The sequence below is a fragment of the Engystomops pustulosus genome, chromosome 5 (assembly GCF_040894005.1).
Source record: "Engystomops pustulosus chromosome 5, aEngPut4.maternal, whole genome shotgun sequence".
Classification (NCBI taxonomy): Eukaryota; Metazoa; Chordata; class Amphibia; order Anura; family Leptodactylidae; genus Engystomops; species Engystomops pustulosus.
Genome location: NC_092415.1, coordinates 24334528 through 24353978, shown reverse-complemented (window position 1 = coordinate 24353978; position 19451 = coordinate 24334528). Strand labels below are relative to the sequence as shown.

The following is a 19451-nucleotide window of genomic DNA, read 5'->3' as shown; positions in this document are numbered from 1 at the left end:
GTATAATTTGTTGGACTTTGAGGTCCCTTACCAGTTTGTATTTTTGGGGCGAATAGTAAAAAATGTGTCGAACCTGGACAACCTTTTTCATTCCAGCCATTCTGCTGTATCTTAAACTGTTGCCTATGCCTTGTCTTGTCACCCGTCATCACCTTTAAGGCTATGGTCAGACCTTATTATTTTTCTTTGTTGTATGGATAAGTCAGTAGGATCCCAGACATGCCCTAACAAAGGAGGACGATGATGTATCTCACCATATTCTTTGCAACTGTTCCCCATGGGATCCAAAGTATATGTGGCTCAGTAGGAGGGAGTAGGATAAAAAGATGTAGATTTCCTGGTGTATACACTGCTCTCTTCTTTGCCAGACCACTCTTCTTTTATACCCACTTCTTGCTCTCTTCTTTGTCAGACCTCTCGTCTTTTATACCCACTTCTTGCTCTCTTCTTTGTCAGACCTCTCGTCTTTTATACCCACTTCTTGCTCTCTTCTTTGTCAGACCACTCTTCTTTTATACCCACTTCTTGCTCTCTTCTTTGTCAGACCTCTCGTCTTTTATACCCACTTCTTGCTCTCTTCTTTGTCAGACCTCTCGTCTTTTATACCCACTTCTTGCTCTCTTCTTTGTCAGACCACTCTTCTTTTATACCCACTTCTTGCTCTCTTCTTTGTCAGACCACTAGTCTTTTATACCCACTTCTTGCTCTCTTTTTTGTCAGACCACTAGTCTTTTATACCCACTTCTTGCTCTCTTCTTTGTCAGACCACTCTTCTTTTATACCCACTTCTTGCTCTCTTCTTTGTCGGACCCCTCATCTTTTATACCCACTTCTTGCTCTCTTCTTTGTCGGACCACTCTTCTTTTATACCCACTTCTTGCTCTCTTCTTTGTCAGGACACTAGTCTTTTATACCCACTTCTTGCTCTCTTCTTTGTCAGACCCCTCATCTTTTATACCCACTTCTTGCTCTCTTCTTTGTCAGACCACTCTTCTTTTATACCCCCTTCTTGCTCTCTTCTTTGTCAGACCACTCTTCTTTTATACCCACTTCTTGCTCTCTTCTTTGTCAGGACACTGGTCTTTTATACCCACTTCTTGCTCTCTTCTTTGTCGGACCCCTCATCTTTTATACCCCCTTCTTGCTCTCTTCTTTGTCAGACCACTCTTCTTTTATACCCACTTCTTGCTCTCTTCTTTGTCAGACCACTCTTCTTTTATACCCACTTCTTGCTCTCTTTTTTGTCAGACCACTAGTCTTTTATACCCACTTCTTGCTCTCTTTTTTGTCAGACCACTAGTCTTTTATACCCACTTCTTGCTCTCTTCTTTGTCAGACCACTAGTCTTTTATACCCACTTCTTGCTCTCTTCTTTGTCGGACCCCTCATCTTTTATACCCACTTCTTGCTCTCTTCTTTGTCGGACCACTCTTCTTTTATACCCACTTCTTGCTCTCTTCTTTGCCAGACCACTCTTCTTTTATACCCACTTCTTGCTCTCTTCTTTGTCAGACCTCTCGTCTTTTATACCCACTTCTTGCTCTCTTCTTTGTCAGACCTCTCGTCTTTTATACCCACTTCTTGCTCTCTTCTTTGTCAGACCACTCTTCTTTTATACCCACTTCTTGCTCTCTTCTTTGTCAGACCACTAGTCTTTTATACCCACTTCTTGCTCTCTTTTTTGTCAGACCACTAGTCTTTTATACCCACTTCTTGCTCTCTTCTTTGTCAGACCACTCTTCTTTTATACCCACTTCTTGCTCTCTTCTTTGTCGGACCCCTCATCTTTTATACCCACTTCTTGCTCTCTTCTTTGTCGGACCACTCTTCTTTTATACCCACTTCTTGCTCTCTTCTTTGTCAGGACACTAGTCTTTTATACCCACTTCTTGCTCTCTTCTTTGTCAGACCCCTCATCTTTTATACCCACTTCTTGCTCTCTTCTTTGTCAGACCACTCTTCTTTTATACCCCCTTCTTGCTCTCTTCTTTGTCAGACCACTCTTCTTTTATACCCACTTCTTGCTCTCTTCTTTGTCAGGACACTGGTCTTTTATACCCACTTCTTGCTCTCTTCTTTGTCCGACCCCTCATCTTTTATACCCCCTTCTTGCTCTCTTCTTTGTCAGACCACTCTTCTTTTATACCCACTTCTTGCTCTCTTCTTTGTCAGACCACTCTTCTTTTATACCCACTTCTTGCTCTCTTTTTTGTCAGACCACTAGTCTTTTATACCCACTTCTTGCTCTCTTTTTTGTCAGACCACTAGTCTTTTATACCCACTTCTTGCTCTCTTCTTTGTCAGACCACTAGTCTTTTATACCCACTTCTTGCTCTCTTCTTTGTCGGACCCCTTATCTTTTATACCCACTTCTTGCTCTCTTCTTTGTCGGACCACTCTTCTTTTATACCCACTTCTTGCTCTCTTCTTTGTCAGACCACTCTTCTTTTATACCCACTTCTTGCTCTCTTCTTTGTCGGACCCCTCATCTTTTATACCCACTTCTTGCTCTCTTCTTTGTCGGACCACTCTTCTTTTATACCCACTTCTTGCTCTCTTCTTTGTCAGGACACTAGTCTTTTATACCCACTTCTTGCTCTCTTCTTTGTCAGACCCCTCATCTTTTATACCCACTTCTTGCTCTCTTCTTTGTCAGACCACTCTTCTTTTATACCCCCTTCTTGCTCTCTTCTTTGTCAGACCACTCTTCTTTTATACCCACTTCTTGCTCTCTTCTTTGTCAGGACACTGGTCTTTTATACCCACTTCTTGCTCTCTTCTTTGTCGGACCCCTCATCTTTTATACCCCCTTCTTGCTCTCTTTTTTGTCAGACCACTAGTCTTTTATACCCACTTCTTGCTCTCTTTTTTGTCAGACCACTAGTCTTTTATACCCACTTCTTGCTCTCTTCTTTGTCAGACCACTAGTCTTTTATACCCACTTCTTGCTCTCTTCTTTGTCGGACCCCTCATCTTTTATACCCACTTCTTGCTCTCTTCTTTGTCAGACCACTCTTCTTTTATACCCACTTCTTGCTCTCTTCTTTGTCGGACCCCTCATCTTTTATACCCACTTCTTGCTCTCTTCTTTGTCAGACCACTCTTCTTTTATACCCACTTCTTGCTCTCTTCTTTGCCAGACCACTCTTCTTTTATACCCACTTCTTGCTCTCTTCTTTGTCAGACCACTCTTCTTTTATACCCACTTCTTGCTCTCTTCTTTGTCAGACCACTCTTCTTTTATACCCACTTCTTGCTCTCTTCTTTGTCGGACCCCTCATCTTTTATACCCACTTCTTGCTCTCTTCTTTGTCGGACCACTCTTCTTTTATACCCACTTCTTGCTCTCTTCTTTGTCAGGACACTAGTCTTTTATACCCACTTCTTGCTCTCTTCTTTGTCAGACCCCTCATCTTTTATACCCACTTCTTGCTCTCTTCTTTGTCAGACCACTCTTCTTTTATACCCCCTTCTTGCTCTCTTCTTTGTCAGACCACTCTTCTTTTATACCCACTTCTTGCTCTCTTCTTTGTCAGGACACTGGTCTTTTATACCCACTTCTTGCTCTCTTCTTTGTCAGACCCCTCATCTTTTATACCCCCTTCTTGCTCTCTTCTTTGTCAGACCACTCTTCTTTTATACCCACTTCTTGCTCTCTTCTTTGTCAGACCACTCTTCTTTTATACCCACTTCTTGCTCTCTTTTTTGTCAGACCACTAGTCTTTTATACCCACTTCTTGCTCTCTTTTTTGTCAGACCACTAGTCTTTTATACCCACTTCTTGCTCTCTTCTTTGTCAGACCACTAGTCTTTTATACCCACTTCTTGCTCTCTTCTTTGTCGGACCCCTCATCTTTTATACCCACTTCTTGCTCTCTTCTTTGTCGGACCACTCTTCTTTTATACCCACTTCTTGCTCTCTTCTTTGTCAGACCACTGTTCTTTTATACCCACTTCTTGCTCTCTTCTTTGTCGGACCCCTCATCTTTTATACCCACTTCTTGCTCTCTTCTTTGTCGGACCACTCTTCTTTTATACCCACTTCTTGCTCTCTTCTTTGTCAGGACACTAGTCTTTTATACCCACTTCTTGCTCTCTTCTTTGTCAGACCCCTCATCTTTTATACCCACTTCTTGCTCTCTTCTTTGTCAGACCACTCTTCTTTTATACCCCCTTCTTGCTCTCTTCTTTGTCAGACCACTCTTCTTTTATACCCACTTCTTGCTCTCTTCTTTGTCAGGACACTGGTCTTTTATACCCACTTCTTGCTCTCTTCTTTGTCGGACCCCTCATCTTTTATACCCCCTTCTTGCTCTCTTTTTTGTCAGACCACTAGTCTTTTATACCCACTTCTTGCTCTCTTTTTTGTCAGACCACTAGTCTTTTATACCCACTTCTTGCTCTCTTCTTTGTCAGACCACTAGTCTTTTATACCCACTTCTTGCTCTCTTCTTTGTCGGACCCCTCATCTTTTATACCCACTTCTTGCTCTCTTCTTTGTCAGACCACTCTTCTTTTATACCCACTTCTTGCTCTCTTCTTTGTCGGACCCCTCATCTTTTATACCCACTTCTTGCTCTCTTCTTTGTCAGACCACTCTTCTTTTATACCCACTTCTTGCTCTCTTCTTTGCCAGACCACTCTTCTTTTATACCCACTTCTTGCTCTCTTCTTTGTCGGACCCCTCATCTTTTATACCCACTTCTTGCTCTCTTCTTTGTCGGACCACTCTTCTTTTATACCCACTTCTTGCTCTCTTCTTTGTCAGACCACTCTTCTTTTATACCCACTTCTTGCTCTCTTCTTTGTCGGACCCCTCATCTTTTATACCCACTTCTTGCTCTCTTCTTTGTCGGACCACTCTTCTTTTATACCCACTTCTTGCTCTCTTCTTTGTCAGGACACTAGTCTTTTATACCCACTTCTTGCTCTCTTCTTTGTCAGACCCCTCATCTTTTATACCCACTTCTTGCTCTCTTCTTTGTCAGACCACTCTTCTTTTATACCCCCTTCTTGCTCTCTTCTTTGTCAGACCACTCTTCTTTTATACCCACTTCTTGCTCTCTTCTTTGTCAGGACACTGGTCTTTTATACCCACTTCTTGCTCTCTTCTTTGTCGGACCCCTCATCTTTTATACCCCCTTCTTGCTCTCTTTTTTGTCAGACCACTAGTCTTTTATACCCACTTCTTGCTCTCTTTTTTGTCAGACCACTAGTCTTTTATACCCACTTCTTGCTCTCTTCTTTGTCAGACCACTAGTCTTTTATACCCACTTCTTGCTCTCTTCTTTGTCGGACCCCTCATCTTTTATACCCACTTCTTGCTCTCTTCTTTGTCAGACCACTCTTCTTTTATACCCACTTCTTGCTCTCTTCTTTGTCGGACCCCTCATCTTTTATACCCACTTCTTGCTCTCTTCTTTGTCAGACCACTCTTCTTTTATACCCACTTCTTGCTCTCTTCTTTGCCAGACCACTCTTCTTTTATACCCACTTCTTGCTCTCTTCTTTGTCAGACCACTCTTCTTTTATACCCACTTCTTGCTCTCTTCTTTGTCAGACCTCTCTTCTTTTATACAAATATGAACAGAGGCTTATTTATTTCTTTTTTATAACCAGTCACTTCCTGGGTCTTTTTTTCAACCTTATCTACCATGATTCTACATGGCTGGAATCATTTGTTAAAGGAAGGTACATGGATTAGAAAGTTTTAAAAAATATTATGATAGATCAGTTGGTCTCCTTTGGAATTAAGTGTAAATTGGAGAACAATAAGGGAAACTTATTATTCATTTTATGTCAGAAAACTGAAGTGCAAGCTCTGCAAAAATTTGAAATTTCCAAGGCTTTTGCCTTGTTTTACTATAACCTGGTGTAGGGTACACTTAAAGGAAATCTACCACCAGGATGAAGGATTGTAAATCTGCTCTTCCTTTTACTTCTTATGCCTGGGTTTATAAAAAAAAAGTTTTAAAAATTATGCAAATTAACCTGAGGGGCTCCAGGCTCCATAGATGTTAATAGAGCCCAAAGCCCACCCATCTCATTTGCATAATATGCATAAGAAGCTAGAAGAAGAGCGGATCCTGCCAGAGGGGGCACATACTAGTATGTCAGTGTGCTTGGTTTACAGTCCTTCATCCTGGTGGTAGATTTAAATTTAAAATGTATGCAAGTTTGTGGGTGCAGTAGAATTACATTTTGCTGCAAGGGATGTTCCAGAATTATTAAGAAGTGGGTGCCAGTTTATAAATCTGGTACATCTCTCACCGATGGGCAGAATATAAATAAAATGGCCCCTATGTTTCTCATTGTGCTAAAACAGGAAGTAATACAGAACCGCTAAAAAGAAAAAATTATTACACATCCATTATTTATAACGTAACAATAATTTCTTTTTTAAAAATTTTTTATTGTGATGGGGGATTTTTTCACTCTTCCCCGTTTCGGGAGGAGAATAAATCCCCATTTTAAACACTTCAGTTAAAACTCTGTTTTCTCCACTATTTCCTTTCTCATCTTTGAAAGCAATCAGACACAGTAAATTAATTGTTTAGTATTTCCCGCTAAAGAGTGTCCAAATTTTTTTGCAATTTAGCTCCAGCGTATCATCTGGCCTTATCTCTCCCAGCAGATTCCTGTAATAAGTTGTTTTAAAACTGTAATCTCTTTGAGGAGAAAAATGAAGTGAAGTTTAAAGGGAGTTATCTCCTATGATAAACACTGCAATATTACTTATCAAAATGGATACTCTTTTCCCTTGCATAGTGAATACAGCATCTACTATAACACATACACAAGACATAGAAACGCTACAATATGGGATATTATTCCCGCCATAGCAGATATGGATTTATACCTATGTCTGGAATTACAGATAACGCCCTTTAAGTGATTCGTTTTGTGTCTAAACAAGTTAAACAAATTAGTTTCTTCCTTCAACTCATTAATACATCAGACGTAATCTAGTTTTTAATGCGCAGTCCCGTGAGGATGCCATCATTTGCAGTTAAGGGAAGAGATAAAAAAGAAGAAGAAGCATAATTTGGAGTTTTAGCACTTAAAGTTGTTCCGACTTTTAAACATGAAGTTTTCTTTGAAAATAAATTGGAATATTAATCTGTAAATGAATCGGGGTTTAGGGACGTGAATAAAACATCATTAGAACTTGGGAGAGATCAGATTTGTTTATGGGATTGTCAGAATTGAGTAGGATAAGAGAGATGGTCTTCGGTTCCAGTCTATTTTGTGCAAACCCGATTGTTGGTCCGGTGTAGATGGTGAACCAAGGAGAATGCACATAAAATACTGCAGATTTTCATCCAGATTCTGCTGGTGATTTTCCAATTCCCATTGAGAGACACAATGGGGCTCATTTACTAAGGGTCCGAACGCCGCACTTTTGCCGGGTTTCCCGAATATTTCCAATCTGCGCTGAATTTCCCAGGGATTTTGGCGCACGTGATCAGATTGTGTCGCAACGGCGCCGGCATTCAAGCGACAGAAATCGGGAGGTGTGCCTGTTGGACAACCCGACAGATTCTGAATAACCGCAGAATTTAAAAATGAATTTGTGTCGCAAGATCAGCACTTACTGGAAGGTGAACTCCGGCGGACCTCAAAGCAGCGGCGACGCTTGCTGGATATCGGGCGCACGGACCTCAGTGAATCCCGGCAGACCCGAATCAGCGTCGGACAACGCGCCATGGGATCGTGACTGGACCGGCTAAGTAAATATGCACCATGATCAACAGTGAATGTGCACCCAATCTGTGATGACTTCTGGTAAGAAACCACGTTCAGGTTTTTATGTGGATTCTGCTGTGGATTCTATATAGCAATTCTCTGAGAATCCTCGACAGAAATTAACATGCAGAATCCTTCGAAAATCTATGCTGTGTATAGCACAATTCTTTGGAAAATTGGTGGACCTGCTTTTTGGTTATTAAGTAAAAAAATTCAGGGGGTCGTCTGTTTATCCACAATTAAGTATGGATTGTGTTTATTATTGAAAGACTTAGCCTAATGCAAGAGTTTAATATTATGTTACTTTTTGATAAACTGGTTTTGCTAGAGACTGTGTTGACTCGAAGATGTGCCAAATTTTTGAACTCTAGTGCCCTGTAGACACTAGCAAAGGTGATACGTCCAACTCCATCCCATTCACGTCGTTTGTTGGCTGACAATCGGAACTGAACTGACAGCTGTATTTAGTCCTGGTTGCTCAGTGTTCGGGCCGGACTTTCCAGCCAGAACAACCCTTACTCACTTGCTGGTGTAATGTATCCAACTTGCATCACAAGTGAGTAAGGGTTGTACTAAGTTTGCAAGTTATCAGTGAAGATCCAACTGCTAAGAATGATCAAGAGAATGGAGCCTTAGCAATTTGGAGAACTTGGCTCCCAATCTCTTTATGGGTGGAGCAGCAGGCAGAACATGTATCCTGGTGCTCCATTAAGTAGCGTCAGGAATATATGACCTGTCATTCCAGTCATTAGTGAAAATTAGACCCCATTCTCTTGACTGTTGGGAGTCCTAGCAGTCAGACCCTTATCAATTGGTTTGTCAACCCCCTACCTTGTGAAAAGGGATTTTCTTGCAAACTCTCTAGAACCTCTTTAAGTATGTACAAGATTTGTCTTCACTTTCTCCAGCACTAGAGGAGACAGCACTGACAATCTTTGTGACTTTTAAAAATGTTTCAGGTGATAAATTGGTATTCATGGGCTAACCACGCCCACTTTTCTTCAACCTACCCAAAACATGTAAAAAGTTTCAAAAATGTTTGTGCAGTTGGCTCCAAAAATGTCTACATTTCTTAAAATAAAACTTCAGGCAAATAATTGTTCTGCTAAAAGTTGTTCTTGCCAACTCAATTTATAGATTTCGTTTTGTTGAATGTGATTGGGTTAGTAATAGGTTGTGGGGAATAAGCCAAATCAAGTGGTGGGGCATGTTTATATCTAGCAGACTCAACCCTTCTTTCCCCCTGAATGTAGCATGAATGGATCTTGGGTCACCCCCATAGGCATCATATGGTGTCCAGTTTTATCGGTTTGGAAGATGTTTATTTAAAGTGCATGGAAAACTTTATTCAAAGCACGAGCTGGAGTATTTTTGGCTGCCCAGGGAAAGGACAAGTAAATAAAAATGTTTGCTTACAAGTAGAAAACAAGGTTAGAATAAGGAGCAAATACAAAAACAGCTCATCCAGCAATAGGAAAGACCGAGAAGCTAATTCTGTATATTGAAGGCACTTGTCCAACCCTTTGACCTGTTGTCAAATCATAATTCCCTGTACCCATGGCTGATAATACACGAGGGAAATGTAGTATATTACCTGTCGGAGTGCCGTAAGTTATATAACCCCTGCTGAAATCTAGCAAACCTTTTCAGAAAGCTGTTCACACTTGGTTATTGGTCTCTTGGGTTAACATAGTAATTTTGAAATCTGAATAACCCTGAGATTTACAGCAATTTTTCTCTAATTCCTATTTGACATTTAGACTTATTTTGCTTTTAACACTAAACTCTTTCATTTGTGCTTACAGGAGGACAACTGTGGTGTACAACTACCAAGTCTATTGCTGAGGGCGAGGAGTTAATTGCCTTTGTTGTGGATTTTGACTCAAGGCTACAAGCTGCCACTCAAATGACTCTTACAGAGGGAATGTATCCAGCTCGCTTGTTGGACTCGATACAATTGCTTCCTCAACAAGCAGCAATGGCGTCTATCTTGCCTACAGCCATTGTCAACAGTAGGTGTCATATACTCTACTAGATCTTTGAAGTTTTTGAAATGTTTTTTTGAAAAGACGTATAGATCTATGTATCTGTATTATAAATGAGGGGCTACGTTCCGATGCCAATTTCCATGTAGAACGAGAACGAGCGAAAACTATTCTAATTGCCAAAATTTAGCATTTTTGAGCAACTGTAAAGATTTAAATCTGTAATTTAGGAAGACAGATGCACTTTGAATATCTGAATTTTCAGTCGTTCTCAAAATAATTGACCAGGTAGAAACATGAACATGAATTTTGAGAGGAAACATCAAATCACAGAGAAAGAAAATGTGAACCTACGACGAGTGAGTTAATAGTAATTGATGCCGGTTTCATACTTTTTGTAAGCAATTATAAAATAAGTAAAATTAATGGGTGATGCTCAGACTGTTCAGAGAACATCAACCCCAAATTTGTGCCTGTTGGTGATAGAATTAGCACTTAATATGTCCCTGGAAATTCACAAAGTTTGCTAAGTTGGGCAAAAAGGGCAAATTGAATGATGTTTTTGCAAAAAACTTTCATACTAGTAATTTGTAAATTGATTGACTATATCTAAAAAATAATCCTACCCACAATTCTTTATAATGGCATCTTATATCCCCCCCACCCCGTTCCATTAATTATTGACTGAGTTATGCAGAGCTTTAAAAAAAAAATTCTATTTTATTTGTAGAAGACATCTTCCCTTGCAAGTCCTGTGGAATTTGGTACAGAAGTGAAAGGAACTTGCAGGCTCACCTCATGTATTACTGCAGCGGCCGCCAGAGGGAATCATCTCAGCTCCCAGAGGACAATGAGGACAGTTCCCAGCAGATGTCCAGTGTCTGCCCATTCCCGCAGTGTACAAAAAGTTTTTCTAGTGCAAGAGCTTTGGAAATGCACTTAAATTCTCACACTGGTAAGTTAAATATTTAAATCGGGAACAGAATATATTCCCTTTATTGAATAGACATAAGGTTTTTTGTGCATTTTATAAAACTACATTTTCCTAAATACTTTTGAGACCGATTAATAAATTGAATCTCACTGCTCACCAATAGAGATGAGTGGATTAGAACTTCCTGTTCGGGTTTATGGCTCTGAGGGTGCCCCACACGGCCTGGCCATATTGTCGGATTGGCTGCCAAACAACTATTCCGGCCAATTAACAACCCTAGCTACTAGCCATGACTATGGTTGGCCATGGAGACATCCCTGGCCAATCAAAGCCATGACTAGTTGCTAGGGACATTAATATGCCGGATTTGCTGTTTGACAACAATATATTTGTGTCACGCAGGGCGCACCCAAACCCAAACGGGAAGTTCGGGTCCACTCATCTCTACTAAACAATTCCCTGCCATTTTTGTTTCAACACTTCTTGGTCCCCACTTTTTCTTAAGTATTTTTTGGCAAACATGGATGGGTCATCTCTGTGGCCAGTGATTGGTTGAGCAGGCTAGAGATTTGTCACTAAGTTGTCTGGTTTCTTGTACTACGTTTTGAGATTTTTTTTGTCATAGCTGAAATGTTTTCGGATAGCAATGACAAAAAGATTTAGAAAAAAGGTCTAAAAAAGTAATCACCCCCAACCCAATGCCTGAATTGGTATGGGAAGCTATTTGTAATGGGTATATTTTCATTTTTTAAACCTATTTCCCCTCTACCTTGAAAACCAGACCTATTAATTTATTACTCTAGGCACCATGTAATTCTCATTTTCAATTTTCGAAGTGTGCATGAAAATAACTAAACAGCTAAATTTATGCTATATAAAATAGCTAAGAAGCTAACATATAATGTACATTATGTAAATGCTTAAGACAAGTCTGAAATCCTCATCTAGCTTGGACATGTATTCAGTAAAAGCTTAATACAGCTACTTCCCATTTGATGACTATTGATATCAGAAGTTTTTTTCTTTCTGGAACTTTTGTTTCAGATAGGAAATGAAATTAAAGTCAAATGTAGATAATAAAACTGAGCGCATCCGGATTTCCAGGCTTTGACAAAACACAGATAGACAACGGTTATTTAGTAATGACCCTGTAAAGCAGATCGATGAAATTGTGGTTTTTTTCATTACTATATTTTGGTAATATTATTATTAATATGCACTTTCTTATCATGGACATATCCTTTCATATAAAAGGGGAAATATATCAGAAGTGTCTGAGAGCAGAACTGTTTTAGTGGACCATAGCAATCAATCAGAGCTCAACTTTGATTTTCCAACAGCTTTTTATAAAATGAAAGCTGAGCGCTGATTGGTTTCCATTGGCAACTAGAACAGTTTTAATTGAGACACTTCCAATGAATCTTCCCCATAGAGTTGTATATTACATGGGTCTTACTAGGACATATAGATATAGGTTGCCCTAATAGGCGAACACCTTTGAAATCTTAGGTGCTTTATTTAAGCCTTATTAACCAATCACACATGTTTGTGTTCATATAACATTGTATATCGAGAAAAGCGTAGACTTAAAGGGTTATCTAGGAGTTACGATCCATGGTCTACCCTTAGGATGTCTACTGCTTGCTGCATCCATCAGCCAACATATACACAGTGACAGCAGCTGATAGCTCCAAGCTTTGTGTAGTGCCCCGATATGGATGGTCAGTAGCACTGGTTGACCAACCTATATGGAGGTCTGTTTCAGAAGACCATAGAATTGTCTCTGGGTTCACATTGTTTCATTTTGTATATGCATAAGTCTAATAAATAGTAATTCTGGTAATTCCACATATTCACCAGTATGGAGGTTAGATAGAGCTATACACATGGTATGGCTGTGATAAACATCTATATGCTACACATATGGATCCCTTAATAAATCACTTTGTTTAGAGGAGACCCATCCACCAACGCTCTCCAATATCAGATAAACTCTTCTGCATTCATTAGGAATGGAACAACAGAATGACACATTGTCCCAAAGCCTCGGGGACATGCATTGACTTCCAATACAAAACAATATTTCTGCCGCATGATGATAGATGAGCAAGATTTATTTATGTATTTACATTTTTCCCATCTTTTGCAGGTGTTAAAGTTGAAGATTTCCTTCCCCCCGGGGCCAGTCTGAAATGTACAGTGTGTAACTACACTGCAGAATCTGTGATTAACTTCCACAAACACCTGTTCTCTCATCTTACTCAAGCTGCCTTTAGATGCAATCAGTGCCATTTTGGCTTTCAAACTCAGAGGGAACTCCTACAACACCAGGAGCTTCATGTCCCTGGAAGTAAACTACAACGGGAAGCTGACACTGAACATTCTCCTGGTGCCAGCGAAGCAAATGCACAACAGACGCCAGAACTGCTGAATAAAAATGAACTTCTACGGAGCCAAAAGACTGTGCAGAATAAAGATGCAAGCTCAGACAGTGAACTGGAAAAGAGTGAAAAGAAGCCCAATCTATTCCTCGCCAATCAGAGGCCAGAGGCAACAAACAAAAATGTTTTTTCGTATACTAAAATCAAATCTGAGCCATCGAGCCCAAGGCTTGCTTCATCTCCAGTACAACCAACCATCGGACCCTCCTTCCCGATGGGGCCTTTCCTTTCCCAATTTGCTTTCCCACATGATATTACTGTTGTTCCTCAAGCCTCAGAAATTCTTGCCAAGATGTCTGAACTGGTACATAGGAGGTTACGACATGGCAGCAATAGCTACCCACCAGTAATTTACAGCCCCTTGATGCCAAAAGGGGCTACCTGCTTTGAGTGTAACATAACATTCAATAATTTGGACAATTACTTGGTACATAAGAAACACTACTGTAGCAGTCGATGGCAGCATATAACCAAGACGACAGACTTTCCTGGTGTGACCGAAAAGATGCCTGAGGCTGTAAGCCCAACGAATGCTCAAAATTCTGTAAACCTCCTCAATCCTCCTCTACCTTCTGCTGAAACTGATAACCAACTCCTCCCAACATCCTGCATTAACTCAGGCAATGTATTAGATTTGTTAGGGTCAAATATTAAGCCAAGGGACAGCAAGGACTTTGTAGCCGATGTTAAAAAAATGACAAATGCCAGTAACAATGATGAGAAAGTGAACGGAAAACCCATTGAAATTAAAAATACCACCGGACCTCCACAGGAGGGAGACAACAGTGACCCCAACAAAACCACATGTGACGCTTGTAACATCACATTTAGTAGACTCGAGACCTTCATGGTTCATAAACAGTACTACTGTGCAACACGCCATGATCCACCATTAAAAAGGTCGGCAATGAACAAAGTGCCTGCCATGCAGAGAACTATGCGCACAAGGAAGAGGAGAAAGATGTATGAGATGTGTCTTCCTGAACATGATCAGAGGCAACAGCTAGTTCAACAGCATTTTCTTCAAGTAGCTAATCTTGGCAACCCATGCACATCTGCTCAAGATTCAGCAGAAGGCCTCGGGGATTGTTATCACCCCAGGTGCGATATCTTTCCAGGAGTTGTTCCAAAGCACTTGGAAACATCACTTTCAATTAGTAAATGCGTTCCAGTGGTGAAATGTGATACTTCTCACTCAACCATTTCCTCCCTGGAGATGGATGCTCCCATAGACCTCAGTAAAAAATGTTTAACACAATCAGATAGGGTATCCACATCTCCGAAAAGGCTTCTGGACTATCACGAATGCACAGTATGTAAAATAGGGTTTAATAAAGTTGAAAACTACCTTGCTCATAAGCAAAACTTCTGTCCCATAACTGCGACCCAACGCAACGACATAGGGAATCTAGAGAGCAAAGTGTTTCCCAACGCAGAGAACGAGAGGAGCAGTCCCGATGCCAACTTCGAAAGGAACGCCATAAAGTGCGAAAAGAACAGAACCACAAAACAGTCCTCACCTAATGGGAACTTATTCTCCTCACACTTAGCGACTCTTCAAGGTCTTAAAGTCTTTAGTGAGGCAGCCCAGCTTATCGCAACAAAAGAAGAAAACAAAAATGCATTTTTTCCACAATGCCTTTACCCAGGAGCAATAAAAAAAGCAAGAGGAGCAGATCAGCTTTCTCCGTATTATGGCATCAAGCCAAGTGATTATATTTCTGGGTCTCTTGTAATACACAATGCGGATTTAGATCAAAGCACAAATGTAGGAAGCGAGTCTCCCAAAAGCCAGATACCTTCGAATGGATGTTCTTTGCTGAAGAAAGAGTCCCTCCCGCTATTGCCAAAAAACAGGGGTATGGTAATAGTTAATGGTGGACTTAAGCAGGAGGACCGACCTGCAGTCAATTCCCAGCAAGAAAACATTTCCCAGAATCCTCCACAAGAAGACGGATGCAAATCTCCTTCGTGGGCTTCTGAAAAACCTTTGACGGCCAATGAAAATGTTTCTCCGTCGACCCCAGCTGCTGAGGATCAGGTGTCGAGCGTAACAAAAAACCTAAATGGTTCTGGTACACCTCCAGCCGGAGGAAAATATTGCCGCCTATGTGATATCCAGTTTAACAATCTTTCAAACTTTATTACTCACAAAAAGTTTTACTGCTCGTCACACGCCGCCGAGCACGTCAAATGAACAATCAACGATTTTGGTAAAAAAAAAAAAAAATTAAAAATAAACAAAAAAACATGAAGTCTATTTGTTTCTTGCAGTTAGAAAACAGAGAGAAAAACAAACAATGCTGCTTTACTGATACCTGGACAATCAGGATTACCATTCATTAAAAATGACTTGAAGATTTGAGGTGTAATTCCATGACAGTTATGCGTAAAAGTGTATTATTGGTGCCATTTTTTTCCTATTATTTATTTTACCAGCAGTGTTCATACAGTTGTGCCCAGCACAGGCTCCTGTGCCATCTACACGGGAAACGAGTACTTATCCGGCACAGCAGTCACTGTTGGACCCAACTGTAGCTGTGGTTATGTTATTTTTTATTTAAAGAACTTTATATTAAAGTCATTTGTAATGTTATTGTATAGTTATTGTGTAGCACATATGGTTTGCACCTGTATAGTAGATTTTAAATAATATAGACACAACATTACAGAAAAAAAGGACATATTAGGAATAGCTTCAGAAGCACTTGTGTATACTACTTTTTTTTTTTTTCTTCTACGCTTTTGCAAAACGAGTAGATGTCTCTGCTGAAGTATAACTGGCATAAAAAATACAAAAAAATGTGGTTATTTTATAATGCAAAGCATTTATACAATCAAGTATCAATAAGTAGATGTGGATGAAGATCCTCGCCTGAAAGGTGTTATGGTTGGCCATGTCTCGTTGAGGAAAGTCTGAAGAGATAATTTTTCATTTGGACCTATAAAGTTAGCTTCAATCCTCAATCAAGTGAGTAAAAATGTTGTAGAAACACCCATAGATTAGGTGATCAACATCAGACCTGGTGGGTTTTATCTGATAAGAAGCTACGGATAAAGATCCTTGACTAAAAAAGTTGTTATTGTTGGCCATGTCACATTGAGGAAATTCTGTAGCATAATTTTTCATTTGGCACGTATAAAGTTAGCTTCAATCCTCAATCAAGTGAGTAAAAAAGTTGTAGAAACACCCATAGATTAGATGCTCAACATCGGAGCTAGTAAGTTCTATCTGATAAGAAGCTATGGATAAAGATCCTTGCCTGAAAGTTGTTATTGTTGGCCATGTCACATTGAGGAAATTTTGTAGCAAGAAAGGGCCTTCTTCATTTGGCACCTATAAAGTTAGCATCAATCCTCAATCAAGTGAGTCAAAAAGTTGCACAAATAGGCTGGTTGGGCCTATCTGTTAAGAAGCTATGAATAAAGATCTTTGCGCGAAGGACGTTATCGTTGGCCATGCCTCATTGAGAAAATTCCAAAGAAGGCAGGGTCTTTTTGATTTAGCACCTATAAAGTTAACTTCAACTCTCAATCAAATGTGTAAAAAAGTTCCCCAAACATCCATACATTAGATTCTCAATATCGGTACTGGTGGTTTGTTCTATATGAGGGTGTTGGAGTAGTAATACGAGAGAAATGGAAGTTTTTCTTGCAGAATTGCAGGCTCACTTATCTCTTCGCAAGCCCAGTGTGTATATGTCTGGGGGGAGGATCAGGAGAAAGAGCTATGGAAGGTACAATGGTGTAATCCAATAAGGGTGAAACACAGTGAAGTGATTTTTATAAGAATGTGTATGGCTACTGCGCCATCTAGAATTTTGGTGCACTATGTTGTTCCACTGGACACTGGACGATGTAACCCATACTTTTTCATTTTTCAAATTACGGCCTATGACTTGGTTATCCTTGAAGATATTAGTAGGATTCACTAAAGACTGGCAATTTAAATGGCAGCCTTCATTATCCCCCCACCAGCGTACTGCAAGCCACATTTACTTAGACAGGCTGGCCTCTTAGTAAATCAAAAGATTGGTAAGCTGCTTTTCCCTCATTTCCTCCAGGTTTGACTGGTGTAGCCTTAGTGTACACTGATTGTAATTAACCTTGACCGCCATACAAGGCTTAGTAAATCCCATCCAGATTGTTCTAATTCTTGCCTAATAACAGAAAAAACAAAATGGCAGGCTCTTTACGGAAAAGGTTTATGCCATCCAGACCAAGAATATTATTGTGTCCCCTGCAAATGGTCACAATAGGACAGCATGAAATGTGGCAATGGTCAACAGTTAACTTACACATGGTTGGGTGCTCATGGTTTTTAGGATCCCAGTTGCCAGAATCCCATGAATACAATAGTTAGAAAAAATGTCAACATCACTCGAGAGGTAGTTCCATCCATCAGTGGTCTTTTTTTTCATTAGTAGTATGATGCAATGTTTCGACCATCAAGAACTTGATCGAAACGTTGCATCAGACTATTGATGAATAAAGAAAACCACTGATGGATTGAATTACTTCTGGAGAGCTGTTGGCATTTTTCTACTGTTGTTTTCCCTCAAGTCTTTCCATGGTGCTTGACCAATTACTAGAGATGAGCGACCCTGATATTTCCCCCAGGGTTCGTGTTCATTCTGCACGACTCGGACATGCTGGATTGGCGGCCGAACTACGGTCCCTAACTACTAGCTAGAGCTATGATTAGCCTGAACTGAAGCATCAGGTCTGATCATCTCTACCAATTACCCCCCCCCCCATTGCACTTTTTTTCCAACAAGTCCTATGCAAATTTTTGTCATCTAATCACAAAGAAGCATATCCTTTTCTACAAGGGCATTATGGGGGAATCTGTCAAACACTGGCACATGATGCACTAACTGGGAACTTATCAAACACTTTGCTTGTATTGGAAAACACACTATAGCAGGTGCCCCATCATGTAGCCAGATAATTCCACATCAAGTCCTTTGTAGGGTAGAATTTTGTTTTAATTGTGGACATACAAAAGTATCTCCCTGTGACCTGTCTCTGTGCTTTATACATCCTTACAAGTTTACCTTCCAGAAGAGAAAGTGAACCTTCCAGTTCAGAGCTGCACCAGCATTGAAAAGATGTAGCTTGGATTGAGCACTATGTAGAGTATACATTCTAGATGCTATATTAAGAATCTAAAAAGAATAAAGGATTTTCAGCAAAAAGGGTACAACCTCATTTCAGCCGCATTACATTTTTTAAAAGTTCAAACACAAGGAAATAGGTGCGCCTCCTTTACGGAAGCCTATAGCATATATACCAGTTTATGGGATGGTGTTTATCAGGAGAAAGTGAACCTTCCAGTTCAGAGCTGCACCAGCCTTTGAAAGATGTAGCTTGGATTGAGCACTATGTAGAGTATATATTCCACTCACTATTAAAAATCTAAAAATAATAAAGGATTTTCAGAAAAAAGGGTGTGACCTCAATTCAACCGCATTACATTTTTTAAAGTTCAAACACAACGAAATAGATGCAGCTCCGTTATGGAGGCTTATATATGGCATATATACTTCAGCAGACACATTGAATTAGACATTAGGCTTTGCATATGTATGTAGCAGTCCGTTCCTGTTCACTTTTTCAATCCGAGAAAACTGTATGTTAAAATGAAGATGGATTTTTTTCTTTTTTCTTCTTGTATAGTAACTGTAATTTCTTTTGCTGATGCATCTTTGTCTGAATTTTTAAGAATCTTTGCTGTTTAATGCAATACTTTATAATGAATGAACAAAAAAAAAAACTACATTACCGGAAGCAGTATTGTAAGTCCCGAAGTCAGCCAGTTTTATCTTTTAAAGACGTTAAAATCGAAAAAACCCTAAACCTGATGCTGCAAGTATGAATCTAATTCATATGTATTATATATTTACAGTACCTAGAAGAGTCACAATACTGCGACTGGTGATCACAGAGATAATGTTCTACTTCTGATAGAAAGAGTTTCTCAACAAATGTTGTTACTATGCATGTATATGGATGGAATAAAATTCCGGCTCATTGGACACGTCTCAGATCTATTTTTTTTTTCCCCTCATACACGGAAAATATTTATTTCAACAGAAAACACTTAAAAAAATTTCAAAACTCTGATGTATAAAGTAGAGATAAAGCCACACAACAAGCAGAGGTTCTCACCAGTTCATCCAAGTACAGGCAGTCCCCGGGTTACGGACAAGATAGGTTCCTTGGGTTTATAATTAAGCTGAATTTGGAAGTACCGTAAGTGGGAACTGTATATTATATAATTGTAGATCCAGACAAAAAAATTTTTTTTTTGTCCCAGTGACAATTGAATTTTCTAAATTTTTT

At 39.8% G+C, this 19451-nt stretch overlaps 1 protein-coding gene across 2 annotated transcripts in view; it reads left to right on the top strand.

Moving 5' to 3' along the window:
* The window catches only part of ZFPM2 (zinc finger protein, FOG family member 2), a 318876-nt gene extending 299734 nt beyond the window's left edge, over positions 1-19142 (top strand). For both annotated transcript variants that reach the window (XM_072151339.1, XM_072151340.1), the window contains 3 exons: positions 9552-9758; positions 10462-10686; positions 12815-19142. In XM_072151339.1, coding sequence (XP_072007440.1) covers positions 9552-9758; positions 10462-10686; positions 12815-15303 — 2921 coding nt within the window. In that variant the 3' untranslated portion in view covers positions 15304-19142. The remainder of the gene's footprint in view (positions 1-9551; positions 9759-10461; positions 10687-12814) is intronic.
* The last annotated feature ends 309 nt before the right edge of the window (positions 19143-19451 follow it).